This window comes from Lissotriton vulgaris, chromosome 2_1, assembly GCF_964263255.1.
Source record: "Lissotriton vulgaris chromosome 2_1, aLisVul1.2, whole genome shotgun sequence".
Classification (NCBI taxonomy): Eukaryota; Metazoa; Chordata; class Amphibia; order Caudata; family Salamandridae; genus Lissotriton; species Lissotriton vulgaris.
This window is the reverse complement of record NC_141687.1, coordinates 722,028,558-722,047,740: the sequence shown is the minus strand read 5'-3', so window position 1 is coordinate 722,047,740 and position 19,183 is coordinate 722,028,558. Positions and strand designations below refer to the sequence as shown.

The 19,183-nt window shown below is 47.8% G+C and overlaps 1 protein-coding gene across 2 annotated transcripts in view; it reads right to left on the bottom strand.

Annotated features, from left to right (window-relative positions):
- TRIM66 (tripartite motif containing 66) overlaps positions 1–19,183 on the bottom strand; it is an 862,818-nt gene that overhangs the window by 43,269 nt on the left and 800,366 nt on the right. Inside the window, exon 17 of one of the 2 annotated variants that reach the window (XM_086956002.1) lies at positions 11,338–11,400. In XM_086956002.1, coding sequence (XP_086812128.1) covers positions 11,338–11,400 — 63 coding nt within the window. Of the gene's footprint in view, positions 1–11,325; positions 11,401–19,183 lie in introns of both variants that reach the window. The other variant, XM_086956003.1, reaches the window with a different exon arrangement.

Sequence of the window (19,183 nt, the reverse complement as noted above, 5' to 3'; positions counted from 1 at the left end):
CCGTGGGCAGCCTGATAACCTCACAGGTGCAGCAGAGGCAAATACCCAACACAAGGGGCACAAAGCACCACACAGAGCAGCGTAGGTCATGCCCAGCAAAAGTAAGATTGCCAACACCTAAAGCCCACAAACTGATTAGATTACACAGTCCATTAAGGCAAAAAAGTTGCAGCATCAAAAAATACTCCTAACACCAGTCGGACTGCACCAAGCCACCACCTGCCAACACGGCCAAAGAAAGACAACAAAGCAAATTTGGGTGGCAAAGCCACCCCAGCCAAGAGCTGACAGCAGCAGTCAGCCCCTGCGGTGACCAGCTGCGTTTGACTGACAAGAAGGAGAGACTGCTACTGCATTGTGGCACCACCAGAGAGCTGGCTCCAGAGAGGATGCAGACAGGAGCCTGTTGCCCCAGCGAGGAAGTAGCTAAGAAGACTGTTGTGCCTGCGGGCAAGTAGCGAAAGGACGGTGAACCCTCTGACCCTACCCCTGCCCAATAAAGGAGGGGAGGCATCAAAGTAAGACACTTGGATCACAAGGTGCAACCCACCCAGTGCCACAAACCAAACAGACTATGGCTGCGTACCCTGGAGCAACCACCATAACCGTCTGCACCTGCCAGATAGACATGACCCCAAGACAAGAAGAAGCCCAAGGAAAGCAGAGCCGGACCTGAAGGCGGGCAGAAGCACACAATGATGCAACCGTTGCCCAGATACTAGGACCACATCATGCTGCACCCTCAAGGCACACTATGCCACACCCCACCAACCATGCTTGATGGCAGCGAGCCTCAAGGTGCATGCTGTGCGTCAACCAGAGAAAGTGGTTCAGAACAACAGCTCTCTAGTGCCTGCAGAGGAAGGCTCCAGAAGATGGAATCCCCTGGAGTAGGAGCTTCAAGAAGGTCTCTGAGGGGGGAACGTGTGACATGTGGCAAGACACCACACCGACTCAGAGAAGAAGTGGGTCTGGCAACGAGAAGAACCATGAAGCAGAGAGCCAGCAACACATATCGACCTACAAAATAGGAGCTTCAGGAAGGTTCCTGAAGAGGAAAAAAAACACAGATGTCCAGATGACACAATGTACTCAAGAAGAAAAAGAGAACCATATCAGTGACCGCTCTGATGATCATTAAGCGGGAGCTCAACACCCGAGGCCTGTGGCTGGACTATAAAGAGAGTTGACCACTGAGAGGCCATGTTGGCCAGTCTGGAAGAAAATGCATGCTGCTGCATCCAGAAGGAAGAAGGAGAATAGAAGTCCCACCCATATAGTCTCACAGCTGTTCCCAGAGGAGACACGAGTAATGAGAAGTCTTGCCAGCATAAGTGGCAAAAGATGTATGCGGAGTACCATGGACTAGGAGCAGAAGGGATTGTGACTTGCTGGTTCACACTCAGAAACCTGACAACAAACCGAGCCCAGAAGAGAAGATAAAGAGATGCCAGGCTTGAAAAGCACAACTAGGAAGACTTGAGCTGTTGAGGGCGTGTATCTGGACCCATAAGCGGCAAGCCACTGGGGTAAAATGAGGACGATCTGGCGACAGCACAGTGGGCGCACCTAGAGTAAACTGCAAGCCTACTCAAACCTACTCTTTGCCCCATGTTTTTCAGCATATTCATCCAGACACAGTCATCTGCCGGCTCAGCAACCCAAAACATCCGGGCACAAGGATTCAGATACCTCAACAAAGGAAGAATGAAAACACATGGCCACCATCACTCCCAGTTGTCAATGACCGAAGACAGAAGGCCTGCAATCATCAAGGCAAGTTGTCATCACCTGTTGTATAGAATCAGCACATGACTGGCAGCCCCATCATGTCAGCCCCTGTCTAGTGAATCATCACTACCATTTATGTAATAGTTAATATGTGGAGTCCAACACCTCTATCAGAACTACAGACAAGAAGCACCAGTAACACGTGGAAGAGTCAGTCAACCAGAGGTTCCCTGCGGCGAGAGTGAGTTTTGACCAAGACCCATTTCCCCTGTGATTGTACAATTGACTAGGCAGTGGCTCCTCAGTGGTCTTGCAGTGGCCCAGTCGCAGCACATTCGCAGCCACAGCGTAGACCACATGCAGTCCTGTGGCAACAAATCCAAAAGACCTCCACAAGCATGAGAGATGGACTTGACAATGCCCCACCATCGGGTACCAGGAGGTGAACAGGCTTTGCAGAGGGGACCTAAACCGTTTGAGGCATGACAAAACCGTGTTCAGCATGCCATTCAACATCACAAAAGTATGCTTCATGATCGAAGTGTTGGGATGGACTCTGACAATGCGCCCTATGCACCCTGTTTTGAATTATTGCCACAAACCATCCCGAGGGTCAGCAGAGTGGAGCAACTCCACACAATGGACATAACTCCAGCCGGCTTGCGGCCAGAAGGTATTGGACTTCTCTGAGCCAGTGTTTGTGTCCTAAATCACTCAGGGTAAATTATGAATGCGAGGGGAGATGACCTGTTGCAGCCAGCTTCATCACTCCCTGTGTCTACTGCTGTCCTGCTGATTGGCTCTAGAGAGTGCTGGACCATGCAGTATCTACTTTATTTGTGTGTCCACAGTTTGAATTTTTGTTTGTTTGTCTTCTGGATTTTGGGAGGAATGTAGTGTCATGGACAGTGGCGGCTAGTGACATTTAAAAGTGGTGAAGCGTAAAATATGCATTGGTGCGCACCGCGGCCTTGATCCAAAGTTGGCAAGGGGGAGTTGGCTGGCTACCGACCTCATTATGACAAGCTTTCCTTTAGCTCTCTGATAGCAGGCAATCGGTTGTCTCTTCAGCCGCATGTAGCACCGCCATTACTAAAATTATTTTGTCCTGAGTCCCCTTCATGCAGCAGCAGAGGCACATTTAAAGCAAGGGACCGCTTCAAAATAAACTTGTTTCCTGTCCACACACAGGCCCACTCTCTGCATACGCTCAGCTGTGTTTTATTTGCATTATTTTGGCCATATTACTCACAGACTTACCGTCTTCCCTATGAACTGATTTTGAGCAAAAGGCTATTCATTGACCATACGTGGTCAAATCCCTGAGGACTCAAAAAGGCAAGCAGTGCAGACTCCTTTTTCTTCACCATTATTGAAGTTATCGAGGCTAAAACAAAATACAAAAATATAACAGAGACCCAGCTTCTGCCGGGGTTATGCAGAATGTCTGTGATTTTATAGATAGTCATCTGGGGAAGCTAAACTGGTGGTCCAATTCCAAATACACACATGTGCCAGCCACACATCGACTACCTGCAGAGGCCCGTTGTATGCAGCAGCATTACTGTGTGTGATTAGGGAGGTAATTGGTGAGAAGCTGTCTGTGATCATGTGCTTCCAATTCCAAATACACACATGTGCCAGCCGCACATCGACTGCCCAGAGGCACGTTCTGTGAAGCAGCAGTATTGTGTGCTGTTACGGGGGTGATTGGCTAGAAGAGGCATGTGAGATTGTGCCTCCAATTCCAAATACATACACGTATTGGGATTCAGTAGTTGGCTGAAGTAGGTACCTTAGGCCAAGTTGGGACCCTACCTTCCACGTCAGGGAAAGGAAGGACACCTTCTCAGATAACCCCTGCTCACCCACTTGGTAGCTTGGCTGTGTAAAGTATTTGCAACCACGCTCCCGGTGACCCAATGGTGACACCACAAAAGGACTCCATACCAGTTTCATATAAAAACAAGTATAAGTTTATATAAAAAGATATATAATGAGACCACACAATAAAAATCCAACATATGCATATTTGTAATATACCTCTTATTTATTGATTTATTTCATTTCTAAAGCACTCTAACAGGCGCTGGCGAACTCAGAGTACATGGTGGGGAACGTGCGGAAGAGCGACGGGGGGGGACCACCCAGAAAAATAGCCCCTACATTTTTGGAAACAGCCATGTTTTTAGTCTTCTTCTGAAGAGAAGGAGATCACTAACTTGTCTCAATTCCAGAGGGAGCCCATTCCAAAGTCTGGCAGCGGCGGCCGTAAAGGTTCTGCCACCCGCTTTGACTTTCCTGAACCTCAAGGTCTTGACTAATCTCGCTGAAGCGGAACGGAGGTTTCTGGCTGGAACATACCACTCGAATTTCCTTTGCAAAGATACAGGACCCAGACTGTGCAGGGCTTTAAACACTAGGCAGAGGGACTTGAACTGAATTCTCTGCCCCAGCGGTAGCAAATGCAGTTCTGCCAGGGCCCGAGAGGAAGAGGACCTTCTAGGCCAGCCCAAGGCAAGTTTGGCTCCGGTGGACTGAATCCTAAGAAGTCTATCCAAGAGAAATTTTGCAGAATCTAACAGAAGGGCATTGCAATAATCCAACTAGTGCCCATGCCTGTGGGGGGGTTTGGGGTAGGATTTTCCACAAAGATCTGATAATCGCAAGGCAGCTGCCCACCGTTCTAGTGACCTGAGCCTCCATAGTCAACTTGTTATTAAACATGATGCCCAGGTTACGCACTGTATCCACTGGTCTCACTGCGGTCGACATATCGCTAGGCCAGAAGTTACTGGGCAACACAGAAGGAACCCTATCCGCCGAGCAGAAGAGCACCTCAGTCTTGCCTGCATTGAACTGCAGTGAATTACCCTTCAGCCACAGAGTTGTATCACGCAAGCAGCAATGGAACTCCTCCAATGAGGTTGACTGCTCTTCCTCCAAGGAGAGAATGAGCTGCGTGTCGTCTGCATAATTTATGATGTTAATCTTATGCTTTTTAATGACTGTAATCAGGGGTTTCATATATATGTTAAATAAAATTGGGCTGATTGCCGAGCCCTGTGCCACACCATGTGTGATATTAATCAGATCAGATCGGTAAGGGGGAGGGATAGTGCCTGCTTTCGATCCGTGAGGAAAGATTGAAACCACTGTAGAGCACAGCCCTTCACTCCCACCTCTCCCAGCCTACTCAACAGAGTCCCATGATTGACCGTGTCGAACGCAGCAGACAGGTCAAGCAGAATGAGAATAGCTGCCTGAACCCTGTCTGCCCGCATCCGAAGCTCGTCCACCACGGTCACCAGAGCCGACTCTGTACCATGAGCAGGCCGAAAACCAAACTGAGCCTCCTCCAGCAATTTATGCTGCTCCAGATGGATGGAGAGCATCCTACTAAACACTCTTTCAGCAGTTTTGGCCGGAAAGGGCAGAAGAGAAATCGGCCTATAGTTCTTAGGACATTTCGGGTCCAGAGAAGGCTTTTTTAGCAAAGGAGTCACTAGAGCTTGTTTCCACTGCGATGGCACTACCCCAATGATGAGGGACTGATTACAATTAACCGTAGAGTAGGAAACAGTTCTGCCTCAAACTCCTTCCAGATTTTGTGAGGTACGGGGTCCAAGGAGGAACCTGATGAAATGCCACATGCTACTTTACAGAAATCATCTGAGGTCAAAGGCACAAACTCAGTTAAGTAATTACCATTCATGCTATCTGGGAGGGTGATAGGAACATCATTGCCCCTCTCCCCCATATCAATGAAACCCACAGTGTCAGTGGTTTCAGAGACCACTTTCTGACTCCCCCCCCCTTCGCAACTCATCAATAATAGTTTTAATTTTAACATGGAAGAACTTGGCCAAATTATTACACAATTCCTGGGAAGGGGGTATCTGCTTTTTTGTGCACTCAGGGCTAGTAAGACTATTCAAAATGCTAAAAATACTTTTCGAGGTATTAGGGGCATTCAGAATCATGTTAGAAAAATATTCTGCCTTAACCCTATTTATCTCCTTTTTTTAGATCTCCACATCTATTTATCCATGTCCGAGTAACCTCGTCTCCACGTCCTCTCTGCACATTTACAATCAAGTTTCATATTTCTTAGGTTATCATTGAACCACAGAGCCGATGGTCAGCCCCTAGTTCAATGATTTTTTTTGCGGGGCGAATACATCTAAAACTGCCGTAATCTTCACGCAGAGGGAGGTATAGTTTTCGCCTACGAGCTTAGTTGCCAAAATGCACCCACGAAGATCTCAGGCTGCAACAGGGCACACGCACACAGCATCACGGAGACTCCCTTGAGCCTCTGGTGTGCACGGTCACAGGGCAATCTTCACGAAGGTCTCAGGCTGCACGAAGCACACGCACAAAGTGTTGCTGAGACAAATATGAACTTCTGGTGCCCACGATCACAGGGCAATTCTTCCGAGGGTCTCAGGCTGCAAAAAGCACTCCTGGCCAGTTATTAGGTTAGCCAGCTCTTGTAAGTTCTGGCGGTATAAATGAGCACTTCTAGGTGATCCTACGCAATCCTAAAGCAAGGCTATGCAGTTCGTAATGCTTGAATCAGGCACTTTACAATGTAAGAACAATGCAGTTTGAGATGCAAACTATTGCAATGCGTAATACAACAATCAGGCAGTTCGTTATGCGGAGATAATGCAATGCGTAATGCAACAATCAGGTAGTTTGTTCTGCAAACAAATGCAATGAGTAATCCAACAATCAGGTAGTTCGTAATGCTGAATTAATGCAATGCCTAATACACTCCAGAACCAATCACCGTGCTTTGTACGGTCTATGCGCCCCTCTTACTGACTCACGGTCAGTTTCCGTAACCATATGCCCCCAAAACAGATCTGGTGTAAACCACAGTGCAGTTTACCGCTCCAGCCCTGGTACTGCCACTCCTTGGCACGTACGGTCCGCAACACGAGCTGGGACAGTGGCTCGTGCTACCGCAAGGGGAGAGGTCGAGAGCGTATCTCTCAGAGCTAGTACCCTGCCCCAGGCGCCGACACACGTTACCTGGGGGGCGCGCTCTCCTCTCCGCCTCTAGCGACTTGGGCCTCCAAAGCGACTTGGTTGATTCCGGGCTGATGACGATAACAAAGATCTCAGGCTGCAACAGGGCACATGCACACAGCATCACTGAGACTCCCTTGCGCCTCGGGTGTACACGGTTACAGGGCAATCCTTATGAAGATCTCAGGCTTCACGAAGAACATGCACACAGCGTCGCTGAGACTCCCCCAAGCATCGTGGCGGGCAGGGCCACAGGGCAATCTTCACGAAGGTCTCAGGCTGTACGAAGCACACGCACAAAGTGTTGCTGAGACTCACTTGGACTCGTGGCGCCCCGATCATAGGGCAATTCTTCAAAGGGTCCCAGGCTGCAAAAAGCACACACACACAGCGTCACTGAGACCCACTTGAACTTCTGATGCCCACGATCACAGGGCAATTCTTCCGAGGGTCTCAGACTGCAAAAAGCACATGCACACAGCGTCGCTGAGACTCACTTGAACTTCTGGTGCCCACAATCACAGAGCAGTTCTTCTGTGGGTCTTAGGCTGCAAAAAGCACAAGCACACAGCGTCGCTGAGACACAATTGAACTTCTGGTGTGCACAGTCACAGGGCAATCCTCACGAAGGTCTCAGGCTGCACGAAGCACACGCACACATCGTTACTGAGACTCACTTGGACGCTAGGTGCACACAATCACAGGGCAATCCTCCCGAAGGGCTCAGGCTGCAAAAATCACACACACACAGCGTCACTGAGACTCAATTGGATTCCAGGTGCCCACGATCACAGGGCACGGCTTACAAAGGTCTCAGGCTGCATAAAGCACAGACACACAGCGCCGCTGAGACACTTCTGGAAACATTTGTGTTCCTGAGTTTCCACAACAGGGAGTCAGCTCACCTCGAGCTCTTGGGGTTAAGTTACTTCAGGACACAGCACAGAAAAGTCATTTCAAGCAGGGGGACACAGCACACAGCAAAGTCCCAATTGCCTCTTCCTTGGTTAAAACAACAAACTGCAGGCCAGCCCCAGAAAACACAGCCAAGGTCAGTCTATTCAGCTCTTTCGTCCTTGCCAGAGGTTCCTTTTCACCACAAAGTAGTTTTCAATCCTTTACAGTCTTGAACAGTTCCATTCCCCTGTTCAGTCTTGCTCAGTTCCATTCCATTCCAACGTTCAGGGATTTCAGCTCTCATAGTTGTACGCCTAAATACTAAAGGGGATGGAGTCATTGTTTTATGGCTGCAGCCCAGGCCTCTTCACATCTAGGGGCTACTCCTCCCCCCTACACTCCAGATGCAGGTCAGCCTGTTGCTGTCTCACCTTCTCCCCTGGGTCAAGACATTCCCCAGATGCTATCACTTTTAAATCCAGGCAGTCAATCCACAACCAGGCAGATACACACAGAAATGTTAGAGCACAAAAACCCAGCCCCTTCTAAAAGTGGTTTCTAAACACACAATGCAAAAACCACAATCATAAAAAGAAGTGTTACTATATTGTGAGTTCAGGCATACTAAACTTCACCTCTCCATCTTAAGCCTTTGGGAAGATAGGCTGGAAAATACATTACACAGCCTTCCCATTCTATCCTATGGGCAAGATGGCCTTACAACAGTGAAACACGAAATGGAGAGTATTTCACTGTCAGGAAATGGTACACACCTTGGTTCATGTCCTACCTTTCACATGCACTGTACCCTGCCCAGGGTGTACCTTGGACTTACCATAGGGATGTCTGATGTGCATAGAAAGGGAAGGGTAAGGTCTGGCAAGTGGGTGTACTTGTCAGAACAACATGGCAGTTTACAAAACTGCGGGCAGGCAATGCAGTGGCAGGCCTGAGTTCTCTCTTTAAGGCTACTTGTGTGGGTGGCACAATTAGTACTGCAGGCCCACTAGTAGCATTTGCATTACTAGCCCTGGCACACATAGCGCACTTTACTAGGGACTTTACTAGTGAGGCACACATACCAATCATGGACAAACAATTACCATTATATGTTACACAGGGAGCACTTGCACTTTGACACTGATCAGCAGTGGCAAAGTGCCCAAGGCATCTAAGATGGCAACACCATGTCAGAAAAAAAGTCTAGGGGGAAAGCCAAAAGTTTTGGGAACTTTAGCAAAAAAAGGGCCACGTCCAACAGGCCTGTTGTGTTTAGCTGGCTCCCAGTCGAGGCGAGAATCACCTTTAAGATGCTCACCCACGCACACAAGGCCCACCACGGCACCGGACCAGCATACCTGAACAGCCGGCTCAAATTCCACACACCCCAAAGGACCCTACGATCAGCCCAGCTCTCCTACGCCGAGGTCCCCCGCACCAGAAAGACGAGATCGGGAGGCCGCTCCTTCTCCTTCCTCGTGGCCAAAGCATGGAACGCCCTTCCACTCCACCTCAGACAGACAACATTGCTCCCCATCTTCGCAAGAAACCTCAAAACCTGGCTCTTCGACAGACCCCCTCCTTGATGGAATGGAACCTGCACCCCCCACCCCTAGCACCTTGAGACCCTTACGGGTGAGTAGTTGCGCTTTAACAAACTCCTGATTGACTGATTGATTGATAGCAGCAGTACTGTGTACGTTTACGGGGGTGATTGGCCAGAAGTCTTGTGTGACCTTGTGCACAGGGCCCTGGTGTGCTGTTTGTCCTGCAAGGGCTGCCTTCAGGAGTACATGGCACACACAGACTGCAGAAATTCTGGACACACACACACAAATATGCAGAAACACCTAACCCCTTGAAAATAGCAATATGCTGTGTGAGCCCCCTCACCTCCTCTTTACAGGTTCCCTAAGCCACAAGGGCCCCAGGACTGGTAACTCTGGCTTGCACTAGTGCTGTGTCCGCAGAACCGCTGGAACATCCCATGAACCTGGTGTGGTGTGCCACGAACCCAGAACCGTGTGACTTCGGTTTGCACTAGTGCAGTGGTCGCAGAACCGCCAGGACACCCCACAGACCTGGTGTGGCATGGCATGTGAGGCCAGAACCATTGTGATTCTGTCTGCACTAGTGCAGGTGCCGTCTGGACACCCCACACACAGCTACCAACCAATAGGAAGGGGACCCAGAACCTTCAGTATCAGAGAGAAACCACAGAAGGCACCATGGCCACTTGTACTAAGAACAGGCATCAATACAGTAATGGTGAGTATAGCGCTCCGCTGCCTTTCAGCTAGTTTAGCGCTATACAAGCACCACATTCATACAATAATCTGTGCAGATTGTACCGGAATAACTCAAAGAATAAAACATGACACCGAAAGCTGCAACTACCATAAACTGCCATCTAAACACCTCTATTCAGCACTACTGTGAATACTTCGGCGATGAGTACAGCACCCTGAAGTTACAAAGTCCACGTGTAGTGCTTTATAAAATGCCAAACTTGTATTTACTGGCATTGAGTATTCATAACAGACCGCCGCAAGTATCTTCATGGCAGTAAATATGAACACGCTAAGAAATGGGTTGTTACAGGAAAGTGTTGAGGGTAAAGTAAAGGATGGCTGGGTGGCAAGGCACAACACTATATACATTCACAGGTCTGGAGTGGTGTGGTATGGGCCCCAGGACAGGTGTGATTTCGGCTTTCACTATTGCAGTTACCGGAGAACCACAGAGACACCCCACGGACCTGGTTTGCACACGCGGCGGCATGACTCGTGGGAAGGAGGTGGGCGAGGAGGGGGTTAAAATTCAAAATGTTATAAAACTTAACTTACCGGGTCGGCGGGTCTCGCCCTGCCTCAACTCCTGGTCAGGTCCGGTCCTGCGTTTTCCCAACAGAAAGAAGCCAAGGCAGCCTCCCTCCCCTATGCCAATCACAACGCTGCAAAGGCAGCATTGTGATTGGTGCGGACAGTGTCCAGGCGGGCGCCTACAGCGAGGCCATTTTCTTTACGTAGGCTGCATGCAGCCTACATAGAGAAAATGTAGAGTGCGCATGACTGCTTTGGTCGGCCCCGGAGGGTTCACCAAACAGTCAGGGCCAACTCCTTCTAGACTCGCCTGCCCCCAACCAGGCATACCCACCCCCAACCAGGCATACCCTGCCTTCCGTTTTCTCTCAGCACGAGAAGCAGACATAAAATGGTATTTCAAATACCATTTTATTTTTCTGCTTCTCGCGAGAAAGCAGTGGGGCGCCAGCCCCTCTGCCCTAATGGAGGAGTGGCCCCAGGCCATGCAGCAGCCCCCTCCCTCGGGATAGTGCTCACACACCCATCTAACACAGTTGTCACCGGTCACCTGACCCTATTAATAAAAGGGCCTGGGTACACGAGCTCATGGCCAGTTATGCACACATAGCAATGATGCCCTAGGGATTCCTTCACTAAACATGTGGGGCCTCGAGCCCACAGTATTCTGAAAACGTAAAATCGGTTATGCAAATTGTGTGCATGGACACAGCAGTGCTTCCAACGTCTTAATTTAGGAAATATATAACTAGGTTTCATTCGAAAAAAAATAATCTGCATACACTATCCCAGCACGGACTATTAATATTCATTGCTTATTAAACATCTAAATGCTCACCAGAGGGCTTACCGGCTCCTGGAACGGAAGACTGAGGCTACTGCAGTAGAGAGACAGCACCAGCTTTTCACACTTCTGTAAAATACAAACATTGCTTATTTCAGGCAGGAACAGAAATAGTTATGCCAAAACATGTACATGCTTTTGGAGGCCTATCATTGCTTTGCACAAGTCAATTGCATATAAGGCAGGAAGAGCGTACTGGATACTTGCAACGCAAGACTCTAAAATAAAACCAAATTAGTTGTGAAAAATCGGGGTGTCGGCTGAGGGTTCTACCTCTAATGAACGCGTTAACATGTCTTGTTTAAAATGAACCCTCTCAGACAATTTCTCAGGACCGCCCTGAATTTTATTTTCAGGACAATTGAAGCATTATCATAAACACAGGATCTTCCGTCCATTTATGCAACATTTATTCCTGGGCACACTTTTAATGAAAGAATCATAAATATATCAGTACTCCCGTAAATACTAAGGAGAAATAATAGAAACTCATCAGTAGTATGTCAGTAAACCATGATTATGACCGCGTGAGACCTAGACCAGTCAGTGCATTATTTCACAATCATTTGGATATAGCGCCACATAGTGGACAAGAGTATGTAGTACTCCTACAGCGAACGAAGATTCGAAACACAGGGCACAGACTCGACCGAAGGTATTGGAGCACTTTGCAAGAGAGCGTTACATAGGTGCGACATCGGCGTTTCCATGAAACCACCCATGCCCTTTGACTCAAACCCTATTTAATAACATTAGTGGACAGGGTTTTGCGTCAAAAAATAACTCTGCTGGAATGAGAATGTTTCATTTTCCAACTTTGCATGTGTGCTGTACTGTACAGCACACAACCAAAGTAGGAAAAGTTTTAAAACTTTTCTAATCATAGTATTCTGTACTGGAAGGGTACACGCCCAATACAAAACCTATGCTAGACTCAGGCAAACATCCTCACAATATAGCACAAAGGTGAGTGCGTTCTCGGCAGCAGAATCTGCCCTGACACTAGGGAGAGAGGAGGAGAGGCACAGATCTCTGTAGATATGACACTCTCTCCCTGTCCCGCAACGCAGCGCAGTACCTTTCGGCGTTGCACTGCTGCGTCGTGTGACACCTTTGTAAACTGAGCCTAAGTGTTGTGGTGGTGTTTGCAATCCAACCCATTGTGTTGGATTCTACTAACCCAAAATATCCAAAAACTGCACCTTGCCTTTGCAGTAGTCTGTCTCAAGGGTGCGTTCCATGGATGGTACAAGGGCGTTCCCATACAACCACCCATGGGTTTTGACAAAAATACCTCTCCACAAAGAATTATAGATGGAAGGCAGGCGTAATCATGAGAAATGTTTTTCTTTTTTCTTATTTATCCCACTTTGCATGCGAGCTGCATTGTGCAGCACACATACAAAGTGGGAAACGCCTCAAAGTATAGTTTGTTTTTACTGGAGGGGACACCTTCCAGCTCAAACCCTAAGCTTTCTGCAACGTAGATAATCTTACACTATGGTGCGATGGTAGCTTCATTCGCACACAGCAGCCAAAAGGGTGCCAGTGTATGGACAGAGCACAGCCGCTTCATATCTTAGTAGATATGGCGCTGTTCTGCTCTCTCCCTTTCATGCAACGCAGTGCAGCAACATTATTAGATGTGCTGCGTTGCATCAGTTAAATGTAAATCTGGACCCCATGGGCCGCAAGAAAACAAGTTACTTACCTGTAACTTTGGTTCCCCAGTATTGGTAACTTTCATAGATTCCCATGCTTTGTATCATTCCCCGTCGGCGGAATGGGAGCCTCGGTAGTATCACAACCACAGAAACAAAAGAGAAACATAGGCCTAGGCCTCATCTCATTTTGTATCCTATCACTCTCTTTGTGTAAAAGAGACCAAACTTTTGCCAGGACCAATCAGAGTAGCCTCACATCATAGAACCTTCCTGAGAGAGCTCAGAGCCTCAGATTTTCGTAGCCGTTGTGCAAACCGCCACTAACTCTGTAAAAAGACCGAGCTTTCCCAGGGGAGGAGGGTGGGCGAATGGGAATCTATGAAAGTTACCAATACTGGGGAACCAAAGTTACAGGTAAGTAACTTGTTTTCTTGCCCCAGTATTGGAACTTTCATAGATTCCCATGCTTTGTATCAGAGTAGCTAGCAGTAAATTACCAAGACACATTTTGTAAATACATGGTATCACATAGCCACTTAGCAATACTTATAGCATAGCAAAAACAAGAAACAAAATGTGCTCACCAGGAAGGAGGGCCTGTAGGGAAAGCTCACCTCTCAATGAAACAGATTCCGCAGAACTGCCTGACCAACAGCCGCGTCGTCTCTCCCTGCAGATTCCAGGCAGTAGTGTTTCGTGAAGGTATGAGTACTGCTCCACGTTACTGCCCTGCATATGTCCTTAATGGCGACTCCAGAGAAAAGAGCCACAGACGACGCCACAGACCTTGTGGAATGTGCATGGACCTTTCTGTTCAGTGGCTTGCCCGCCTCTTGATGGCAGAATTAAATCGCACTTGAGATCCAGCGGGAAATACCACTCTTTGCCAAAGGAAACCCCTTTCGTGGTGCGTTGTAGGACACAAACAATTGGGATGATTTTCGAAAGGGTCGTGTGCGTTCTAAGTAGAATTTCAAGCATCTTTGAACGTCCAAAGAATGTAATGTGCGTTCCGCAGGCGTAAAAGGGCGCGGAAAGAAAGACTTTAAAATCAAAGGTTCATTCAAGTGGAACTCAGATGACACTTTCGGAATAAATTTCGGATTGGTGCAAAGAATAAGCACATCTTTTTTTAATTGAAGGAATGGATGCACTATGGATAGGGCTTGAAGCTCACTAACTCTTCTCGCTGATGTTAGAGCTAAGAGGAGGGCAAGTTTCCAAGACAGGAATTTCAAGTCCGCCTTGTGCACCCGCTCAAATGGAGCTTTCATGAGTTGAGCCAGGAAAAGATTGAGCTGCCAAACTGGCGGAGGAGGGCGAACAGGAGGAAACATCCGAAACAAGCCTTTCAAGAAATGTTTAACAATCCTAGCGGACCATAAGGACGGTCCTGAAGAACTGCGCCGAAACCTCGATATGGCTGCAAGATGTACCTTCACAGACGAATGCGCCAAACCAGACTTAGCCAATGATAGTATATATGGCAAAAGTTGATGCGGTAGAGATTTGTAGGGATGGAGACCTTGTCTTTGACACCACAGGCAGAACCTCTTCCATTTCGCCTTGTAAGTTTTATTAGTGCTTGGTGCCCTTGCCTGGGATAACACTTCTCTACACTCCTTGAGGAGAATCAGATGACTGAACTCTCTGTGTTCAGGAACCACGCTGTCAAGGGCAGTGATTTTGGATCCGGATGGGACACCTGGCCCATATTCCTTGATAATAGGGATGGAATTGGTCTCAAGCGAATTGGATGATCCTGGGAGAGTAGAAGGAGTTCTGTGTACCAGAATTGCCGGGGCCAAGCTGGGGCAATGAGAATCATCTTGCAAGCTTCCGCCTTCATCTTCCTGAGTACTCATGGGATGAGGGGAATTGGCGGAAAAGCGTAAAAGAACGCGCCGTACCAGGCAATCGAAAGAGCGTTCCCCAGAGATCCCTGATGGTGAACTTTGCTTGCGTAGAACCGGCATTTGACGTTCACCGGAGAGGCAAAGAGGTCGATGGTCGGTGTCCCCCAGACCGAGAACACACTCTCCAGAATGGACTGATTCAATTCCCATTCGTGATTCGCCTCTGTCTTGCGACTCAGGGCATCCGCCATGACATTGAGAGAACCTGCCAGGTGTTCGGCCTTCAAATTGATCCCGTGCAGAATCGCATAATCCCAGATTCCCTGAGCCTCATTGGATAGAGTTTGTGACTTCGTTCCTCCTTGCCTGTTGATGTAGTGCATGGCCGTCGTATTGTCCGTCCGGACCAGCACTGTCTGATTTTGAACTCTGGGAAGGAAAGCCTGCAAAGCCAACCGAATGGCCGTCAGCCCCAAAAAATGTATATGGCACTGGTGCTGCTCTGGACACATGTGTCCGCTGACTTCAAGCTCTCGGAGCACTGCTCCCCAGCCTTCCAAAGACGCATCTGTAGTCATAATCAGGGGGGATGGTGAAATCCTGAATGTCGGACCTTCCGCGATATTGTCTTTTACTAGCCACCACTCGCATGCTGTTCTCATTTGAGGCGTCAGTCAAAAACACACGAGGGTCCCTGAAAATAAGTATTAGGGGGAGGAGGCAGGGAAAAAACTGTAATCAACAACAAGAGGACCCCCCCTAAGACTAGATCTATTAAATGGCAAACACTCTAATCCATAACAGACATCATTAAAGTCCCACACAGAGAGTATTTATTTGAAAAACATATATATCTATTTATTATTATTTTCTGAAGTTTTCATTTATAGATCATACAAAGATAGAGGCACAATTATATATACAAAATCTATTTACATATCAAAATGTATGCGGCACATACCCTCTCACACCTTCAAAGTAACCACCAATCAGAACCATACCAACCATCATCAGTCATACTAATCAGCAATATATACAAAAAGTACAAGACACTTTACAAAAAATGTACACCATAAAAAACAACAAAACATACATAAATGAAACAAGGCAAGACGAAAAAAGAAAGAAAAGCACCGACGTGCGTTTCGGAACAGGACCGATATTCACCAATCCTTCGTCAGGGCGCAAACAATAACAAGTATTCTCTTCTGTGAATTTTCAAAACAGTTCCATAGGTTTGAAGTATACATCAATAGATATAAACAGTAGTATGTGGAGAGCTGGGCTCAGGGCTGCCGCTTCATATCACAATATTCAGTCATTTAAACAATTTCTGCAGGGACAATAAAATACACCATAAATATGGCCATTCATTGTAATACATATTGCTGGAAAAGGAGTACCCGAGAAGTAGAAAAATATAAAAAAGAAAAGATACATAACCTGGAAAAGAAATATAAGGGAATATGTGTAGACCGTGTCCAGGATAATAGGAGAAGGAGTGCATAAAGATTTGTGCAAAAAATTGGAAAAAATAAAGGAAACCGTTGAGTAGCCAATTATAACCCCAATACAAGCTGAATTCAAGCCACTTTCACACAGTGCACAGTGATAGACCAACACCATATCGCCAAGAGTGGAGTGGAATACATAGTTGAAAATAGAGCTCAGGCAACTCTCGCACCATGTTTCCATAAAGAAAAATAATCGCACATACCCTTATCCACAAACATGGGCTTGCGTAGAAGTTTAGACGAGAGGTCAGAATACTTCACAACAAAATGAGAAAGAGTCTGGGAAACAAAAGAAGTGATTAGTTTGACATGCTCCTTTTTGGAAAAGTCCAAACAAAAACGATCTTATTATTCTAGTACCTAACAGCAAAGACCGTAGAAAATATCGTTGGCTCTAATCACCGTTTCGAAACGCATTGAGAGCCACAGGGGCAATTGTTACCATCTCTCTCCACTAAGGAAAGGTGAAGTAATATTAAGACTTTTCCACTGATGTTACTGGGAGGGAAGGAACAGTAGGTAGAGCCAGGAGGCCGCTATTGCCTCTTGGCATTGTCACGTCCTTGGCGGTTCTGACGCCCTCGCTGAGGCTGGCGAGAGAAAGACGCCGATTGTCCTTGCCGTTGATTTGGGTATTGAGTCTTGTAAGACTGCGAAGACTGTGAGGAATATCTCTGCTGGGTGTTTCCTCTATAAGAAGAGAAGCCTCTGCCTCGTGCACCTCTAAATGGGACCTTACGATACTTCAGAGATCCCAATGACTTCACCGTGTCCCTGTCTTTCTTCATACTCTGCAGAGCATCATCAACAAGCTTACCAAAAAGCATCTCCCCATTAAATGGGAGGTCCAAGATCTTATTTTGGACCTCCTGACGAAACCAGGTGGCTCTCAGCCAGCTCTGACGACGTAGCACTGCTGATCCTGCTAAGGCACGAAAAGCCGTGGAAGCAATATCCATTGCGCAGTCAATTACTTCGGAGGAAGATTTTTCTCCCTCCATAAGGACTCTCCTAGCCTCTTCCTTCGCGGAGTCTGGCAGTTGTTCCACAAATGGCTCCATGTCACACCACATCTGGCGGTCGTACCTGCCTAGAATGGCGAGAGCATTTGCTGCTCGAACAAGCAAGCTGGCCATGGAAGAAAACCTCTTTCCCACGTTATCCAGGCGCCTACCGTCCTTGTCCGAGGCGTAGTCAAAGGTGTTGATGGGTTTTTGGATTTACTTTGAGCAGCCTGGGAGATCACCGAATCAGGCTTCGGCTGACCAAGAAGACAAGCTGGACTGCCCTCTGGAGCCTTATATTTATTTTCCAGCCTAGGAAGAACTGGGATAACGGTGGCTGGATTTTGCATGATCTTTATCCCTTCATCCCACACATGCTCAATTATGGGAATGGATTTGACTGATCTTTTGTATTGTTCTTTAAAGTCATAAAGGAAACATTCAGACTCTTCCCTTGTAATTGGTAGTCCAAACCTCTTTGACGCTCTCTCCATGAGGTTATGGAATCCCCCTATATCGACTGGAGGGGAAATAGAAGTATCTCGACCAGTGGCGTCTGGATCTTGTAGTCCACTGTCACCGGGATCCAAGTCTGGGTCCTGCAATGGATCAGTCAAAGGATCCACCTGTACCTCCTCATCAGAAGAGGAATCCTGCTGAATGGTATTGGCGGGCTCGGGATCCGACGTCCGGGAAAGGACCGTTGGTATGACCACTTGAGTGAGAGGAACCGCTTGCGAAGGAGACTGCACGACCACTGGTTGCGCTTGCGGCAACACCTGAGGCGGAGGTTGAGCTGGCTGCAATACAGGTTCCGAAGGAAACCTGGTTCTATAGTCTTTCTGCATCATCTGAAGATCAGAGATTAGCGATGCCGGCATGGCCACCATGTCCTGTCCTAAACCAAGTGGACGTCGCTCTTGAGGAACATAGCGATGATGAGCCTCTTGATCATATGCCTGTTCATAATATTCCTCTGTGTCAGTCTCTTGCAATTTGACATGCAAATCTGAGGGACTGTAGGCATCCCCATATTTGCCACCATCATACTCTTCCTCATCCAACTCGTCATCCAGGAGCAGTGTAGGTGGAAGCGTTGAAACCCGTCTTGGAGACGTCATTTCAGGCGTTATCTTCAGCTTTTGAATAGGAAATTGCAACTTTTGACCCGCCGACGACCTCGTCGACGGAGCCGTCGTTGACGGTGCGCTATCGTTGATGGAATAGTCGACGGTGCAGTGGATCTCGTCGACGGAGCCTTGGACGTCGTCGACGGTATTATCATCGACGGTCTCGTCGACGAACTCGTCGTCATCACCATGAGCGTCGTCGTCGACGTCGTTGTCGTAGTCTTCGTCGACGACGAGGCTGTCGACAGCACCTTACCGGAGATCTTCATCGTCGACGAATCTGGTACCATAGACGACGATGAAATCGTCGACTTCGAAACCGCCACCGACGACGATCCCATCGACGGGGGCAAGGAAACGGCGGGATTTTTCACAGAAGTACTCGTCGTCGACGTACCTGATGTTTTTGTTGTCGACGTACGCTGTTTTTTCTCAGGAACGGTTCCTGTATTGACTGTAGAGTGTTTTTCACCAGTCTTTTCCTTTTTGGACGGAGCAGAAGAGAAAGCAACCTCCTTTTTGTCCTTAGTGGCTGTAACCAATCCAGCAGCCTGTCCCTGCCTCTCCTTTTCACTTACGTGAGGAGATTTAATGGGACTAGCCCTCTCAGACCTGTCAGAGATCTTATGATGGGCCTTGATAGGGGGCTCGGCTGAAGAAGAAGAAGGAGGAGACCTACCCCTC